The sequence below is a fragment of the Brienomyrus brachyistius genome, chromosome 3, assembly GCF_023856365.1.
Source record: "Brienomyrus brachyistius isolate T26 chromosome 3, BBRACH_0.4, whole genome shotgun sequence".
Taxonomy (NCBI): Eukaryota; Metazoa; Chordata; class Actinopteri; order Osteoglossiformes; family Mormyridae; genus Brienomyrus; species Brienomyrus brachyistius.
The window spans coordinates 20664298-20682505 of NC_064535.1; the positions used below are offsets into that span (position 1 = coordinate 20664298).

At 48.6% G+C, this 18208-nt stretch overlaps 1 protein-coding gene across 1 annotated transcript in view; it reads left to right on the plus strand.

Moving 5' to 3' along the window:
• Window positions 1-17795, plus strand: part of nrxn1a (neurexin 1a) — a 242686-nt gene extending 224891 nt beyond the window's left edge. Inside the window, 4 exon segments of the mRNA XM_049008491.1 lie at window positions 4438-4516; window positions 17378-17460; window positions 17462-17614; window positions 17616-17795. Coding sequence (XP_048864448.1) covers window positions 4438-4516; window positions 17378-17460; window positions 17462-17614; window positions 17616-17684 — 384 coding nt within the window. The 3' untranslated portion in view covers window positions 17685-17795.
• The last annotated feature ends 413 nt before the right edge of the window (window positions 17796-18208 follow it).

The window sequence follows — 18208 nt, forward strand, 5'->3', positions numbered from 1 at the left end:
GAGAGGCCTGCATTATTTAGTGGAAACTTATTGAACATTGAGCCTAAATTATTCAGCAGCATTGACCTACTTGCTGGTGTTGAATTAGAGACTGATTTTAGTTTTTTTATCAGGTGACACTCGGGTTTCTAGGCACGGTCTGAAATCACGCAGTTAACTGAAATGGCATCTCTAAATTGCCTGCAGTGAATGTGTGTGTGTGTGTCTGTGCCCTGCGATGGGCAGGTGTCCCATCGAGGGTGTCCCCTGCACTGTGTGTCCTGGAATAGACTTCAGGCTTACCATCACCCTGTATTGGGTTTCTGTCAGTACCAGAGGACATTTCAAAGGTTTGGGTCTCCCGGGAGTTCCTGTGATCCCAGTTGGGGTAGCAAGTATGGAGCTCCTGATGGCTGCTCTGTGCCTGATTATCGCAGGTTAAATGCTTATGTGTCGGCAGTGGTCCTGATCAAGCCAGGAGGGGATCAATCAATATCCTGCCACGAGGAATGACCATGGAGCCCTGCAGGGTCTGAAAGCGGTGAAGAGTAGGGAAGCTGTTTAGACAATTAGCAAAAGGCCTCACAGCGGGCAGCAAGGGTGGCCATTAGCCTGCAGGGGGAGGGGCTTCTGGTGACTGGATGCCAGCCCATAATTCCTCTGGCCAGGGAGCAGGTGAAGAACATGCTCTTATATCTTTTCATCATATGTGTACAATTCCATTTCAAGTTGCCTCAGCTCCAGTAGCATTTAAATATTTTTTAAATACTGGATTTGGTGGCCAGTGTTTCCGTTACCATTGGTCCAGTGCAAACTACTGATGGTCTGTTTTATTATTATTTTTTTTATATGATCGTGGAACGGGAAGTGAAGGAGTATGGGGGGGTTCCTCCGGGCCTACGGGGACATAATAAGAATTCTGCTAAGGAAATGAGGTGGTCAGAGGGCCCTGAGGTGGGTCAGGTGTATATCTGCCACGTGATGGATCAGGATAAGGGAGAGCATGTAACACCTACATAAATTCCTTTGGTATAAGATTAATACAGGCCAGGGCATTTAAGTTGGGTTGGGGTGCAAATATTTGAGGGATGGGGTGGGGAGTGTGCTTCACGGTTGAAGTTTCCAGGAACGCTGTCCCCAAACCAGGAATGACGACTGGTGGCTCATGCTCCTTATCAGTGCTAGAATTCAGGCTCACCTGAGCCACCCTGAAACCACAGAAAATGGGGATGAAGCTGCAGGGGAAGCCAGAGGTGCGGCAGTCACCTGAGTGCCCTGTGACGGTTCCAGGGTCTTGCTACCGCCTCACTTATCTCCCGAGAAGCCCTTCCTATTGAGTGAAGTGAGCAGAGCCTTGGCTAGCAATGTTCAGGAGAGCCGCTATGTGTCATGGGGCAGAGCCGCTATCAGCCTCGTAGTACAGGGGGGAGCGGAAGGCCGTAATCGCTTCCAATTGGCAGCCAGCGGCAGCTGAGTTACAATGTAGTTGGCGTGCATGTTACAGTACGCCGCTAATCTTGGGGAGAGGCCCATGACTGACAGACTAGCTATTGACTGCTCATTCGCCCCTGCTCTCCAGAGATCACAGGCGAGGCCAGTGAGTTATGAACCCCTTGTCCCTCCGTACTGAAGGAGGAGCTGTAAATCAGTAGTCCCCAGATCAAGCTGGATTGCTGACTCCGGCGCTCTTGGACTATGAAAGGACTCGGTTCGAGGGACCAGCCCATCCACCAGGCAAAGGGGGCCGATTATCAATCTCAGCAGATGAACGGACTGCCTGTCAAGGCTGGGTGCCAGGGTGCCGGACCGTGTAAGGAAGGCTTTGTCCACATGAATTCCCTTTAACGATTTAATTAAGAACACTCGCCATCTAATTAAAGCCCTACATCTTTTTTTTTTACCCTCACAACTGAAGCATTGAAGCATCTTTTTTGTAATTACCCGTATTTTGTTGCACTCTTGAAGTATAGCCTGGGCTGATTACGAAGCCACATTTGAAGTTACGGTTAAAGGATCTGCTTTATGTTTGGGTCACATTTAAGCAAAAATGCTGTGAACAGAAGCTCAGAGTCTGGATCTGCTATGGAGGAGCTGAGAACGTCTCTCAGCATCTCCCCCTGTTGCAGCATGGAGGCTTTGATCGCCAGCCCTCGTCAGCGGTTCAGCACTGCGGTACAGGATCAGTCTGGGGTCTTGTACAAGTTCCACTTCCGTGGTGTTTTTTCCAGCCACGGTCATCTGTGGGTGAGGCAGGGTCCCTCTCCAGTCAAACACAGAAGTGCCTGCAATTGGGGCTTGGATGTTTTCAGCACCACTGCCCACGAGCCTGTGCCAGTGGCAGGGGTGTGGAGCCCATAGAGCTCCCATGGGCTACAGGGCAAACCACCGCGGTGGTGGGTTTATGGCGGGGACCGTGTTTGGTATGCACCTTATAAACTGGCATTATACTGTCACAGCCAAGAGGGGGACCAGAGAAGCATGTACCGAAGAGGTGAGGTGATTGAATTCTAACCCAACTAGAGTCGCATCAGGACTGGTGTCCCGCAGTTCCGATCCCCTGAAGGCGCCCCTCTCCGCCGCTTGCTGTCATGTTTTATTTATTTCATTCTTTCGTTGTTCTGCCCTTCGAGTCGCCTGTGAGCAGGTGCGTCGGGATGCGATTCATTTCTGATTAGATTGTCACTGGGGTGTGGGGACCCAGAGGCGGCCCTCTGAATGTCATATTCCCGTGGCATCGCTCTGATCTGTGGGGCCGAGAGAGGGCATGACATTTGTCTGGGGGCAAGGAGGACACAGGAGTCATCTCTGATCGAATGCATAAACGCATGAGGCAGGATGTAAAGTTAAATGTAACGTCGCTCGACATCAGAGTGGATTTCCTGTTTTTCTATCCCATCAGTCATTGCTCTTGCAATGCATCCCCCCCCCCGCCAGTGTTGCTTTCTCCCTTGTGTGCCCTTTGCCCTACCTGGATAAATTGGGTAAGACACACACACACACCCCAAATTCTGAGGTATAACTAGTGATGTTGGACCTGCCTCCTGACCATTGCAAATGTACTCTTCCGCTGTCATTAAGCCAGCGATGGTTCGTGGTATTGATTCCCACACCGGTCTGTCAGGACACTGTGCCGGGATCTCACGGCACAACAAACAAACGACACCGGAGGCAGTGATGGATGGGGCGCTCCAGGACACGCTGACACTGCCATCTGGTTCCCCGGCGCTGTATATCAGACACATGTGCAGAAAATCACGTTGAGTTTTGTGCCCCCACCTCTGGCTGTGGGACATGAACACAGGAGACGACAAAAACTTAGACAAGCTGGCCTCAACATGCTCTTCTGTGGTTTGCATGCATGTGTACAGGGCTCCAAATATGAAGCAGTAATACTGAGTGCAATGCTCTATTGATCTATTTGAAGTTCTGTATGCATCCAGATAAGTAGCCCAGGAACCATGCGCTGGGTGGTTATAGCAATTGGATGGTTCTGAGGGACCTAGACTCTCACACTCCCCCCAGCCCATCCTCTGATGCCCCCTGGTGTTTAGCTGAGGACTCGACGCCTCTCACGTTCCACTGCTGCAGCCTTTACCTCGTTTGCTTTAGCCTGTGATGCTCCAACCCATTTAATTTAATTTAATTTTTTTGTTGAGCCAAGCATTCCATGGGACAAGTACCGAGTTGGATCAAGAGCAGGAGCCTGGATGGCGCAGAGCCGGGTTGACCTCCTGCGTGAGCCACGCCGAATGGGAACGGCCCGATAAAATCGAGATCAAAGTGCAAACAGAGACTCAAAAGAAAGAGTGGAAAATCTCACTTTCAAGAGGACAATAGACTTATTTCTTCACCTTCTTTTCCCTCTAACCGGCTTTGACTGCGGTCGTTACAGATCTGTATTTTAGAAAATAAAACTCAAGTCGAAGCTGTTTGGGATTAGAGTCCCCCAAAGGACAGTGAGCTTCAAAGGTGCTATGCCGGTATATTTATGACAACCCTCAATGTTTATGCAGGTACACAAATTCTTCTGAGCAGTAGAAAAAGTCTTCACTCCCCCCAGGAGATTGTGTTTTGTTCCCTTCTTAATGGTTCTGTCTCTTCTCTTAATTACCTTTAGGCAGTGATGAGTGAAATGAGGCTTCCCGGCCCTCTGTGGTTGGTATTTGCTTGTCAATCAGAGACCTGTGTACTCTCCACTTGCCGCTCTCTTTATTGGTTCCTGTTGGGTTGAACAGGGCGGCGCCCATATGCAATAATCCGATTGGCTGTTGAATGAGAGGCTTCATTCCTCCCGCTGTTGGCATCAAGGGTTTCGGCCATGTTCACAAAGGGCTCTGAATGCCATGAGCCCGGTGCAGAGGTCATGTGCTTTGGCGCATTTCCATGGCAAATGAACCCCAGCTATGGACCTAGAGGTAACTAACTCACCGATCCTCATCTCTCTCTTTCTGTCCTCAGACGACAGATGACCTGCTGGTGGCGTCAGCGGAGTGTCCGAACGACGACGAGGACATCGATCCGTGTGAGCCAAGCTCAGGTGGGTTAGGTTAGTCACCTTTTTTTTTACTACTATCCTCTGCGTGTCGGTGTCCCTGTCTGTCTGCAGCACCACACAGATGGACTGCGTCAGGGAGGATGATGCCTCTGCGTCTTAAATGGTCCTTTTTGGAGCCTCTCCTTCCAGCAGTCCAGTGTCCCATTCAGTTAAACTGCCCTGAGTACGGTATGGTGGCACAGTGGTTAGCACTGTTGCCTCACAAGTCTGACAGCAGTGTTAGAAAATGGATGGATGGAGTATGCTTTGCATAAGCTTGACTAAAGGCCTGGGGAATGAGGAAGCTATTCTGTACCCCACAATATCATGGGGTGCTTGTTAGAAAAAAATGGCATCGTAGCCCCTCCTGCACTGGTGAGAGGGGTCTCTGTCTGCACTCATTATGATGTGCGCCATCCCCAAGGAGAGCAGTTTCTCTGCTCTTTGAGACCCCATTATACATGACAGCACAGACGCTGTGGCACCCCATCGGCATTTCCTTAGGGATGACGGGCGAGCAGCTGCTGCCCCACTGGGGACAGCCAGTGTTCACGGCTTCTGCAAGGAGGACTCACTCCTGTAATCCGCTTCTCAGACTCTTAATAACTGTTTTCCCTATGTTGCCTCTGGAGAAACATGACAATGAATTTTTCTCTGCTGGGACAAAGACTCTAGACTTTAGACTGTAGCAGAGGGTCCATCGATGATGTGAGAAAGACCTTTCATTGTAAAATTGAAAAAGCCACTGCCAGGACAAAGACCTCCATTTGTAGTTGTGAATACACCACAGGCCAAAGACCCTAGATTATAGCAGAAGATTCTCCAACGACATGAAAAAGACAGAGAGATAGTAGATTGTACCACTGAATGACTAAGGGACCCAAGACTCGCTTGGTATAGATGATCTGTTTATAACAAAGCTATTTTCAGCATGTTATGGACAGAATGCTGTTACTTGTTAGCATATTTTTTTCCTGATTTATTTATAAGGATTGATATTTCACAGGGTTGATAGAGTTCTGAACCTGCGACCTTCTCCATGACTCCTGATATCCCCACGCTAACACACCCACTGCCAGGCAGATAGTAAACTCAACCAAACCTCGCATTCTGCCACGGGGTCACCGGCAACCAGTTTCAGATACATCCTACGATGCTTGGGATTTTATGCAGATATTTTTGCGATGTGATGTTTTTCCCTGAATTCGGATAGCTGACTCACTCGGTCGCATTCATTGCGGTTGTATTTTCGCGCCTGCTAACATCATCGTTTTTCCGCCTCGTGGCCCAGAAGTTCTATTTTTCATTTCTGGGGGATTTTCCTTTGACAAATAACGGGATGTTTGTTACACTGTAATCTGGAGGACGCACACTAACCTTTGCGTGACAAGACCAGTGAATATTTCTGCCCTGATCACTTTTAATCTTCTTTCTTTTTTCAAAAGAATTATTTTTGGTCAGGGCTAGTTATTTCTGCACCGGTGACGGTGACGAATGTGATGTTTCACGACTGTCATGCAGGAGAGCGCAAGAGTGGAAAAATTATAGCGCTGCTAGTTGTTGCAGCGGAGGTCAGATCATATTATGCTGCAACGTCCTGCGAGCTGCGATATAAGTCAGAGGAAATGCATTTTGTATTGATAAATACATGCAGGGGAATGACAGTAACAGGCCATAAAAACGGCACATCATGTTTAATTTAAGAGCTAATTTCAGACTTAATATAGATGTGTAGATTTGCACGTCAGATGCGCTTGAAATGTTTCCTGCAATCCGGTTATGAGTAGCGTTATTATTAAGATGCCGTTACCCTGTGCTGGAAAATATAATCTATCCAGCCATCTACAGGGTAACTACGCATGGAGCATATCCTAGGCAGCACAGGGCACAAGTGAGGGGATGCCCTGGACAGGACGCCAGACTGTCACAGGGCACACATGCGCAGGCACTCATTCACTGCAGGCCGTCTACTGAAGGGTTTTGACTGCGGTAGGAAACTAGAGTAACCGTAGGAATCTCGCACAAATGTGGGGAAAATTCCACACACAAAGCCAGGGATGGAATTGGCAACCGTGTGAGAGTGCAGTGCTGAATGCGGAGCCACCGCCCCCTGAGCTGCTGACCATGCAGTGACCTCCAGACCTGCTCCTAACCATGTGATACGCCGACCCATGTGTGTCTGGGCTTTCATTTCATCTTTGTTCTGGGTTGGATACGGACCAATTATCAAAAGGACAGGAGACCTGCAGTGCAGTGAATCTTCTCCTCTGTTTTCAGTCGGGGGAAGGGGGTTCACACAGATCGAGAGCCACAGAAACAATTAAGGCTCTCCGACAAAGTGCTGTCTGTATTGATCTTTCTTCCTGTAATAAAGCTGTAGATAGCGCATGTTTCTGTATAACTCTATCACCGGGAGTCTGACAGTGAAATCCCCACCCCCACAGTCTGGGGGAAGGCGTAAATTTGTAGATTCGCTAAAGAGCAATGAGTGCCCCCCCCCCCCCCCCCCCACAGTGACAGGGATCAAGTCGAAGTGCAACAAAACATCCCAGTGCATGACTGGCTGGGGAAGGCTGGATTAGACCAGCCATCCTGATTGATGTGTGTGTTTCTGCAGTACGCAGTGTGTTTGGCCGGGAAGGGTCGGCTGTGTGTGAAGGACTGCGTCCTTCATTCCCACTGGAAATCAGGGCCTCTGCATCCAGGATGGAAGTGTGTTGACCCCTCTTTTCCTGGTTGATTAGTGACAAATATTCCTTTAATTGGACATCGTTCCTTGAAGGGCCCTACAGCCCCAGGTACCTTCCAAATGAACAACAAGCAGTTCAAAGGTGGAACACCAAAACGGGTTAACATTCTCCCGGTAACGTAAATACCTCACAATCCATTGTGATGTAAAAGTTGCATTGCCCGCCCCTTCCACAACAACAAAAGACAGATTTTATCAGAGTTTTTTTTTTTTTGGAGGGAGGGGGTGAGAAATAGATAGATGGTGCATGAAAAAGCTGGTGGTGATAGAATCTCTGGGGGAGAGTGGAACCAGGGGCCAAGGTTAAGCATCACCAGGGTCCCCCGGAGCGCCACTCCATCCTTAGCGTCCAGCGTATCGATTTCTCCGCTTATTTATTCCAAGCTTTATTTCAGCCCTTTTTTTTTGTATCCCTAGAACTGCAGCAATTCCATGGCTGAAGCTGTAATCTCCCGCAGGTCCCAAGATTAGATCACGCCGCAGCAAATTGAATCTTCTCCCAGTCTGCAGAGCCACTGGGTCACCAGGCGATACGGTCTGGTCCCCGATGGGCATATGAGGAGGAGCCGGGGGCGAGGGGGGGGGCCTTGATGCATTGGCAGCGTTAGTGTGGCAACAATACCGCTGTCTGTCAAACATCTGCAGGTTAAGTGACAGGCAATGGATGCGTTTGGCGGGATTGGGCCCTGGAGGAGAGGGGTAAGGGGGTATGATTGGATCGGCTCCTGAGCCAGGAGCCGCAGTGCCACATCCACTGGGCTGGCTTATTGAGTTATCCGGCCCAAGACCACTGGCTGACACAAAAGGAACCAAGTGCCGAATTATTATTTTATGGTCTTTGGCAAAGGACATGGCTGCCACCCGCCCCAGGCCACCCCTCCCACCAGCCGCCTGATCCCGGGCATGAGAGCTCTGAAGCACTCTGGGAGAGATGCGACCTCTGTGGAACGTGACCAAAATCCAGAGGCGTCACAAAGCCCGGCCCATCGTTCAGCTGTGCCGCCTCACAGCTCCGCACACCTCCTGCTTTCTGTTTGGCTGCCCTCAGGTCCCCATCCCTCATGGGGATGTCCTTGTAGGGCTTCTAGCAGTTACCACCATGGCATTTGCGTCAGGTTGAAAGCCCCCGCCGTTTCACCGCGCCCTTTATGTCCAGTCAAGGTGTGACTTTTGGTGCTGAGAGGGACCTAATGAAGACATCGGATGGGGGGGGGGTGTGGGGTGTGTGTGTGGGGGGGGGGGGGGCCGAGTTAATATTAAATCCAGAGTAGATTTGTGGTCTTTAATGTCTCTTTTCCAGAGAGGGTGGTGTTTTACCATACCTCATCCCTGATAACAGATTAGAGATCTGCATCTCTCCCTCACCGTTCAAGTTCATGGTTTTGTGAAAATTCTGACATTTCTGTCTGCATATTTTTTCCAAAAAGATCGGAGGGGGAAAAATAAAATGATCAAGCAATGTGATTAATCAAGTGGTAAATGGAAAAATCACATTTTTAGATCATGTGCAAGACAGGCCTTTCACCCTATGAAACAAAAAATGATTATGGTAAAATATTGTATGGCAGAACTGTGAAAAATGAAACAGTCACACTTGTTGGTGCGAGAGGTCAAACCACAGACATAATACACTATTCCGTCATTCCCAGCATGCACTGTGGCACACCATTTTTTCTGTAATACACCGTCCTGTATTAATACTTGGGCTTCCAAAGATCCTCCAATCGACTCAGAGGTTATCAGCCCACATGCTAAGAAGATTTTTTTGCACCATTTATATGCGTTTATCACATGCCCTTGCAAATTTAGACCCGTCGCCGGTGACGACAGGCAGCTCGCAAGCATCCGGCGTCATTAGCGTCCGCCTCCGCATTGGCGGCTGACAGGGCACCCCCGCCGGTCCTGCACGGTGGGCTCGAAGAATGTCTGCAATTTGTGTCCACACATTTACCGCTCGCCGCCTACCGGATATTTGCCAGGCGCCACAGCGACCTCGTGGCCTAATGAGATGCAGAAAGGCGTTCGCTAGGAAAGTGGGATTTGACGCCGCGTCTTCTCCACTATCAGACGCGAAAACAGATTCTCTCTTATTTATCCTTTCAATTATTTCCGCATCACTCCAGCCTCTTAGCCGCTGCGACAGGGAGACGCCCCAACCCTGCTTTCAGGGGAGGCAGCTCTGGCCAGGGGGCTCATTATCTGCTAGCCATGTGATATTCGGTTTCTCCAGGCAAGGCAGAGGGGCTGAGTAAGGCCAGTAAGGGCCGGGGGGTGCACTTTTATATTTGGTTTTATGTTTTTTAAATTTTGTTCATGGGGACCGCGCCCTGGTTAACAGTAGGCTGGAGCTAGATGAACAGGCGGGGGGATGTAGGCTTTTGTGACCACGGTGCGCACAGAGGGCCCATGATCCGTGAAATGCTCATTACCGCCGCCATCCCAGCAAGTGAAAAATAAAATAACTTTCGTAAAACATCGCACTCACCTGATTGCTTTCGACCCATGCCAGTAACTGCACGGACAGTACTGGGAGGGGTGTGGGAGACACGTGATCTCAGAACAGTCCCTGTTTCCTTTGGTCGCAGGAGTCTCTGCGAGTTCTGATAACCGTCGCTGTAAACTTGAGAAACACATTTTTTAACAGGGTAGATTTCACCGACTTCCCAGTGACAAAAATTAAATGAAACAACTGCGAAACCGGAGCCAAATAGGCAGCGCCAAGGCAGATACACACTTACAAGGCATCGTTTTTCAGAAACGAGAGCATAATCGTGAAGTCTGACCGCGGTGGCCCATCACTGCCAATTTCGATGTGACAATGTGCTCATTCGGCGCGGCTAGCCAGGCACACGCGCTTTCAGACACGCACCCTCACGAAGTGTTTACGGACCGGCAAATCACACAAGGTCCCAGTAAAGCAGCCTTATCGCTCCATATAACTCTGCATCGACAAGGTATGTATAGCCACGTAATGACATCCTTAACTGCAGCAAGCTGGGCCTGCACTGTGGAATCAGCATCACTGCGTTTGGCATATCGTCACCTGCACTGGGAAGAATGAGTAATGGGCTTGTTGTTCATTTGGAAGGTACCTGGGGCTGTAGGGCCCTTCAAGGAGATGATGAGATGAAGACCTGCTGCATTTTAAATATGGCCACACTTTTTTATAATGTAATTTGCTCTGACCTTCTGACCCCTGAAACCTCACGGTGCTCTTTGAAATGCCCCACCTCCTTCCTTCCTCAGCCAATGAAGAGGTTAGGGCCAGGATGGTGTCATTTAATTGGTCAAGGGATAAGTGTTCTATAAGCTGTCATAGGTTAATTTCAGGTCAAATGCTGCATGACTGACATGGATGAATGGTTGCCTGTCACACCAGCCATCTTTCTAGGCTATAAGTTTCTGGGCTCAAGGCTGGGGTCTTGTTCCTCTCCACAAGGCACCTGAAATGGATCACTTACGCAGCCTGTAAACGCATTACAGTATAGGCTAACATGACAACATCGGAATTAGAGGGAACTGGAATCTGAGACATAATTTTTCGAACCCAATGACAGACTTGCCTTGGCGAGAAAGTGTTTTAATCGATTCTAATCAGCTAATCATTAATGAAGCCATTATCTGAAATTATAGCCCTGGACTGGGTGGCATTGTTGGGTCGTTATTGGAAATTATTTCTTTTATGGTGTCGTAAAAAACAAGTTCAAGGTGCCTGTTCTTCTGAAAGAACTAGTCTCCATTTTTTTATGGTAAAAACACAGTAAAGAGCACTGCTTACTATGGTCATCATGGCTCAAATAGGCTGGTTGTCACGCTTTGCTCTCTCCTGCCAGCTTGTGAGTAACGCTGCTGTGTTAAAACGTGGAGTCTTTCTCAGGAACCGAGCTCATTTAAGGAAACTTGGCACAGGCAAGTCTTTTTACTGAGGAGCCCCCGTTTACAAGGTGGCCTGCCCACCCCACCCCCACCCGTGCGTGGCAAGCCTGGCAGGCTGGTGATTACAGCGGGATACGTAGTACTGCTGTAATACTAATCCATGGGTTTACAGAAACATGTCAGCTGCAAGCCAGCTAAGCTGGAATCTCAGGGAGCTTTACCGGAGCACTGCTGTGCGGAGTTAACGTCCGATCATGGCGGGGTGCGAGCCTGCAGCCGTCCTGGAGTACGAGCCTTGACAAAGGATCGACACAGTAGGGACAGCCCCATGGGGGGGTGTCTGGGTGAGGTGGGGGCTGCATGACGTCTTCTGGACACTATACCTACCTGCAGTGGATTCAACCGAAATAGCCAAAGTCTCTCTTTCAGCAGGAGATCATGAGCTGTGTGTGCCAGAGCTCTCTGGTCCTCCACCCCCCCTCCTGCCCCGCTTAGGCCTGCTGCGATCTACCTCTTCAAGGCATGTGACCCATCAATTCCCATCCCCCCCCCCTCCTGGGAGCAGCAATTAACATTTGTTGCTCCTCTGTTTTTTAATAGGACACAGCCCAGCTTGGAAGGTTATATACCGAATGATGGTACAAACCAGCATATCCTCGCATCGGATGCTTTTCTACCACTAGCATAACACCAGACCAAACAGATGTGAGAAAGCGACCGATTACATTTAAAACACAGGACAGAGCCATTAACATCAGACTGATGATGTGCTGTTGAGATTCAGACTATATTCACACTGTTTTTAGACTCAAAAAGTGAGTTGTTCTGTAAGCATACCCTCATCAAGAATAAGATAAAAATGCCCGTTGTTCAGCCACTAGGTTTTAAAATATTAGAAATATAAGAATATCCATCCATCCATCCATTTTCCAAACCGCTTATCCTACTGTGTTGCGGGGGGTCCGGATCCCGGAAGCAATGGGCCCGAGGCAGGGAACAACCCAGGATGGGGGGGCCAGCCCATCACAGAATAAAGAATATTCGAAAAATAAAGCGGGACACTGTGTTCTCAAGCCTTCTGACATTTCCGTCTGCATATTTTTTCCAAAATGGTCGGGGGGGGGGGGGGGAGATAAAATGATCAAGCAATGGGATTAATCAAGTGTTAAATGGAAAAATCACATTTTTAGATCATCTGCAATGACAGACCTTTCACCCTCGGTACCTTTCTGTGAATGAGCGGTGACTTAAAATGAAGATGGTAATGAAATGCTGCCGTAACGCCAGGCCCATCCTCCTCCTGCGACACCCCCAGCCCACCTCACTTGCCATATCCCGTTTTTCCGCCTTGCGGCCCTGTCGTTCCCGGGTGCCTTGCGAAAGATGACGGATGGTGGCTGGCGCAGAGGGCGTGACCCCGGGCTTCCCCGTGCCTCGTCATCAATCCCACCAGGGTGGGGTCAGTCGGCCCCTTGTCTGTTCATTACTCGCTAAGTAGCCTCGTCTGCTCCATTAGCTAGTGGCAAACGTGGTGCCAGCCGTGGCTTTAAATACCCCCCCCACTCCGCCCCCCCCACCTTGACCCTGCTTGTCCATCGCAAATTGCCAAATAAATGAACCTCTTTACCAAAGATGAATAAGGAATAATGGTCTTTAAGAGACCCATTTATTAAAATCCCAGCAGACACCATGGAATCCGTAATCCCCTCTCTCGCTAATAGAGCTACTGTAGGTAGAGGTGCATTCTGGGGAATGCTGAGAGCAGACCTTGCTGCGACTGTATGCGCCATGTCCTGTCTCTCAGAGCAAGCAGAGGTGTAATGACTGTTATTTTTGCAGTCTAGGGAATGTGTAGCAAGGTCTTGATGCAACAATAAGATGTTCAGCTATGTCTGTAATGGATGGGGCTGCTATGATATTGTCATCTGGCTCAGCCGGTTCTCACGATGTGATGCTGAAGTCTAAACCCCGTCCCGCAGTCCCACAAAGGAAATGACTTTTGAGTAAATGAGTGAAACATTAACTAGGGCTCATATGAATACAACAGCAGGCAGCCCCTCCCCCCCCGCCCCCCCGCCCCCTTCAGGACTCGCTTACTCAGATGGTCCTGTATCTGCCCATGAGCTTCCCTTGCCTTTGTCTTTCTGCTGTCTTTCTTCCTCTGTATAATTTCACCCTTGGGTTCGCTTCAGCGGAGCCTTCTGCACCATTCTGAAACACTCCTCTCGCCTGTCAGCTCTCGCGGGGTTTCCATTGACTCTGATCAAATGATGGAGTGCTGATTAACGGGCACGTAAGCCTGGCCGTTGGAAGGGGGGGGACATGGTCTAACCCACTCTGCCAGCGGGCCAGCAGAGGTTGTCGCAGTTAAAGACCTGGAACTTTAACCTTAGTTCGTGTTGCAGCGTGATCCCCACTGTTCCTCCATTTCATTTATCTGAACCTATTGTATACATACACACTTTAGGGTTAGGTGAACCTGAAAAAATTAGGGTTAGGGTTAGGTTTACCTGAAAAAATAATGTGTGATATTTAATTTAAAAGTGTTGAGAAAAACGATCATATTGAGTTGTCCCAACACAGCCCACACACACACAGACATACAGGTGCAGTTTACTTTTTTTTTTTGCCAAAAGAAAAGCGTGAGATCATGAGAAAAAACAATGTACAGATAATCTGCTATATAGGCGGCATTAATTATTGCCAACTGAGGATGGGGGGGGGGGGCAATCGATGGGCAGGCCAGATTTAATTATGATTTTAAAACCTGTCGTGGATCATCTGAAATCATCTAAAAAAGTGATTCACTTATGGTAAACCCTAGTCGAATACTGCACCACCATTATAACTGTCGTTTACATACACTGATACCTTTGAGTATCATACAAGGAGAGAAAAAAAATATCAATGTGTTTTTTTTAAACATCAGAAGCGTAGGTCAGAAGGCTGAACTGAAAGCCAAATCATACATTTTTATCTTGCTTTGTGTGCAGCTTAAGCCTACAGTAATAATCGCCGCTTAGTCAATTACCGATAATATCGTCATATCGCCCAGCTCTAATTAGCTATATAAAGCAAGATTAAAGACTGTCTTTGTACCTTTGTGTCACATACCGGGCAGAGATAAAAATAGCTAAGTTTTTTGTGAAATTCAGTTTTTGTAGCTTAGTGTCACGTTCCTGGTAATAACCAGGTTTTTAAGCAGTGACCTCTGATAAACATATAAACCTTCTTGTCATCTGGTTGGACACCTTAGCAGGGTTGTAATAAGTCAATAATACATATCGGTGTGTCCTCCTGATGTCAGTTGGCCGTAGGCGACACTGATGTGCTCTCAGCGTGTGGCTCGGAGTGGGGAAACCGGCATAGGCAAAGGCACACTTATCCATCAGCGTGACAAAGACCACTGCTTTAATCCGTTCAGTACAATCATCCTTCCCACACCTGTTTCAGCTCCAAAATTAATTTCCTGAAATGGTGGTGATTATAGCCTTATCTACTCCTTTTCATTTTACTCCTTTTCTCAACCCTCCCTGTTGGTCTCCTCAGCTTCCCATAACACCTGTACCGATGGGTACTCAGATACCACAGGTAGGGAAAAAAAAGAGCTTAACAAACGATCCAGGAGGAAAAGCAGACCGGCGGTGATTTGCTTGGGGAGCACCACCACCGTGTGGAATGCTGAATCGACCTTGCTGTCTTGGGGAGGCAGGATCATAATGCGGGCCTGACCATGCATCACCACGTTCCTGAATATGCGGCCCCGATATCCTGTCCTTTTATCACCACATATCAATAGTTGAAGCTGCTTCTCCACCACAAGACTCAGGGGTTGGGAACCAGAATCGCATTTCTTTCATGAATCATTCATACATTATCAGAACACCCCAAAACAGGCTCCGCTCATCCCTCATACTTAATGGGGATGAATAGTTATTATTAATCACATTATTATGCACACATAAATCATCCTGGTGTTGTTAATCATCGACGAGCACAGAGCCGTCACTGCTAACTTTGACTTATTTACACTGAAATGCCTTTGGTCTGCTCCACTCTGCACGTTACCCACTTGTGCTTCTGAGGCTGATTGTCCCCTTTAGCAGCGACAGAAATAAACTTGGGGACATGGTCGGCTGAAAGGGGTAGTGGTGGGGGGGGGGGGGGGGTAGCTTGGCTCAGAAGCGAGGCGAAAGTCGGTAAACCTTATTAGCTCCCAGGAGAGCACAATCAGAGGACGCGGGGCTGCAATCAGAACACCATGGGACCAGCCGCGGTGCCCAGTTCGTTGGACCTGACGTACCCCAGCACAGGCACACACCCCCCCTCAAAACACATGCACACACAACCGGTAGCGTCTCCTGTTTGCTCTCTTATCTCCATTCTGCCATGGGGAACCTCCGTGCTCATGCCGCACTGTGAGCGTGTGCTTTCCGTACACCTGTCCGGGGGTGTAGCCAGGCCTGTCACACACTAAGGAGATCTACTGCCACGCTCGGGTCGGCTTCATTCCCACAGTTAATTTCCGTCGTCCTTGATTGACTCAACAGGCAGCACTAATGGTATTAGCCCCCCCCACCCAACTGAGAACCAAAAAACTGGGTTATAAAATGGTGAAAGACACATTCACCTCTTCTCAAAGCAGAGGTGGGGATGGCTTGGAAAGGTAGGGTTCTGTCTTTTGATGGGGGAAAAGGCCAACGGGGGCTTAATTGCCCGTAAAAAACAGATAGTTGTATGGTAAAGCACTGGGAGTTGGCTTGAAGATCACAGCAACATTACAATGCCCACCCCTCCAGGGCGAGAGTAAACAGGGGTCTGGGTCCTGCTTTCAGCTATCCAGCAGTGTGTTTATGAATCGTTGTGTGTTTGCATGTAGCGTGCATGTGACTGCGTCAGCATCTGAACATCCCGTATCCCACAATCCTCTGTGTTTGTGTTCTCACTCTGCATTGTTCCCTCATTTTTTATGGGCTGTGTAATATTTATATAATATTTAGGGGGGCACAGAAGGTCACATTCAGAACCGTGTAGAAGCTGAAGAAACTAGCATTAGTATCTGGGTGTACGATCTGGGAACTCCAACGTGGTTGGTTTGATCTCCCATGCGGGGCATCTGTGGTTATAGTCTTGGGAGCCCCCCCCGCAGTGGTTTTTACACCCAGTCGAGGTGCTTCTTCTTCTGGGGGTCAGGGGACTCCTAGGCAAGCAGAGAGAGCAAGGGGCAGGATGGGAAGGAGGATGTGGGGGAGTGGACAGGAAGAATAGCAGAGGGATTGAAAAGCACTTTATCTGAGGAGGACATTAGCCAGAGAGTGATGAAGGGGGTAGCGAAGTGCTATCAGAGTTGATGGGGAAAGAGATTACAATTTGGTCAGTACTAGTACATAATGGAGAGTCTCTGATATGTAATCAGTTTCTCATTCAAGAAGCAAATGAACCCAAACCCCATTCTTGTCAGATATTAATGCCATTATCAAACATTTAGAGTTCATTAAAGGGCCTTTATTGGATTCATTAAATCGGAATAAAAATAAGGGTGCGTGTTACGACTCCTCTCCTCCCCCCATCTGCATCGTAATTACACCGGACCCACGGCTTCAATTATCGGGCGAGTCGCTTGAGTGTCGCCGTCATATAGGGAGGCGCTCCGGCGTCAGTGTGGGAGAGAACACCATAGTGGGTTTGCCGAGCACTCTGGGTCTGTTATTATGGGTAAGGAATGATGACACTCTCCATGGAGCCATCGTTTTGTTTTATTTTGAGTCTCTGGGGAGCTGTGCTTGATGAGGGAGTCTAGCCGTGGTCCACTCAATCATCCTCGAAGCTGATGCATCTGTAGAACAGGTCTTTGTGGTCGCCCAAATCCAGTATGTAAACTGCGTAAATCACAGTACTATATTTGATCACTTGTTCTGTGATTTTAGTTGCTTAGAAGCCATTTCTTAAAAGTGAATCACGCAGCTTTGTTCAGGCTATCAGCTTAGTCAAAACCTGATCTCCTATGCAGCCGGTTAGTCCACTTGGTTAGTCCAATACTTAAGCCTTGGGCTGTCTAACCTACAGTATAAGTCTCAGGTAGTTCAACCCAGGAGTATTAGGTAGTTAAACTCTTAAATACTAAACTGTCCTTGTTCAGATAGACAGATGTACGAGGTGGTTCATAGCAGTGCCATAATGTTCATGCAGAAACGATTGTCTTTCCTGTGGAATGAACATCCGTCTGTTTCCCTTCCCAGCAAACCCAACGGGTTCTGGCGGCGGGGGTTACCCGGGCCCCTCGGAGGTGATCCGCGAGTCCAGCAGCACCACGGGGATGGTGGGTGGGCATCGTGGCGGCAGCGGCCCTCTGCATCCTCATCCTCCTCTACGCCATGTACAAGTACCGCAACCGTGACGAGGGCTCCTACCACGTGGACGAGAGCCGCAATTACATCAGCAACTCGGCGCAGTCCAACGGCACCGTCGTCAAGGAGGAAGCCGGCCAACAGCGCCAAGAGCTCCAACAAGAACAAGAAGAACAAGGACAAGGAATATTATGTGTGATCCTGCACATTTGAGCCATTGCCGGTCCTGGAACTCAATTCAAGAGGCGATGAGAAGACCCACATATGTATATTAACAAAACTCGAATGAGAGAAAAAAAAAAAAAACATTTAGTCTTCATTTTATCAAAGACGTGACATAAAGAAAAATAAAAAAAAAAACATATCTGACTTTGTACTCAAGCACATTAAACTATGAGGTGCGGCAGATGAAACTCCCTGCCGAAAAATGCTGTAATGACTGACAAAAAGGCAGACGAGGGAGGACGATGGAACATGACATAAGAAAATGGCTCCAAAGCAGACATGGTGCCCATGTGCTCGACAAGCAGGATGCTGACATCTCACTCTCTCCTTTCTTGGAAACATTTCAGAGGGGCTATTCACGGGTGGGGAGGGGGGCGGGAGTTAAACAGTGTCACAAACTGTCAGTGTTTTCCATTTACGTTGCCTGTGTTTGTGTTGCTGGGACGTTTTCTACAGTTGCGAGAAAAAAAAAATGCAAAACATTTTAAAAACAACGCC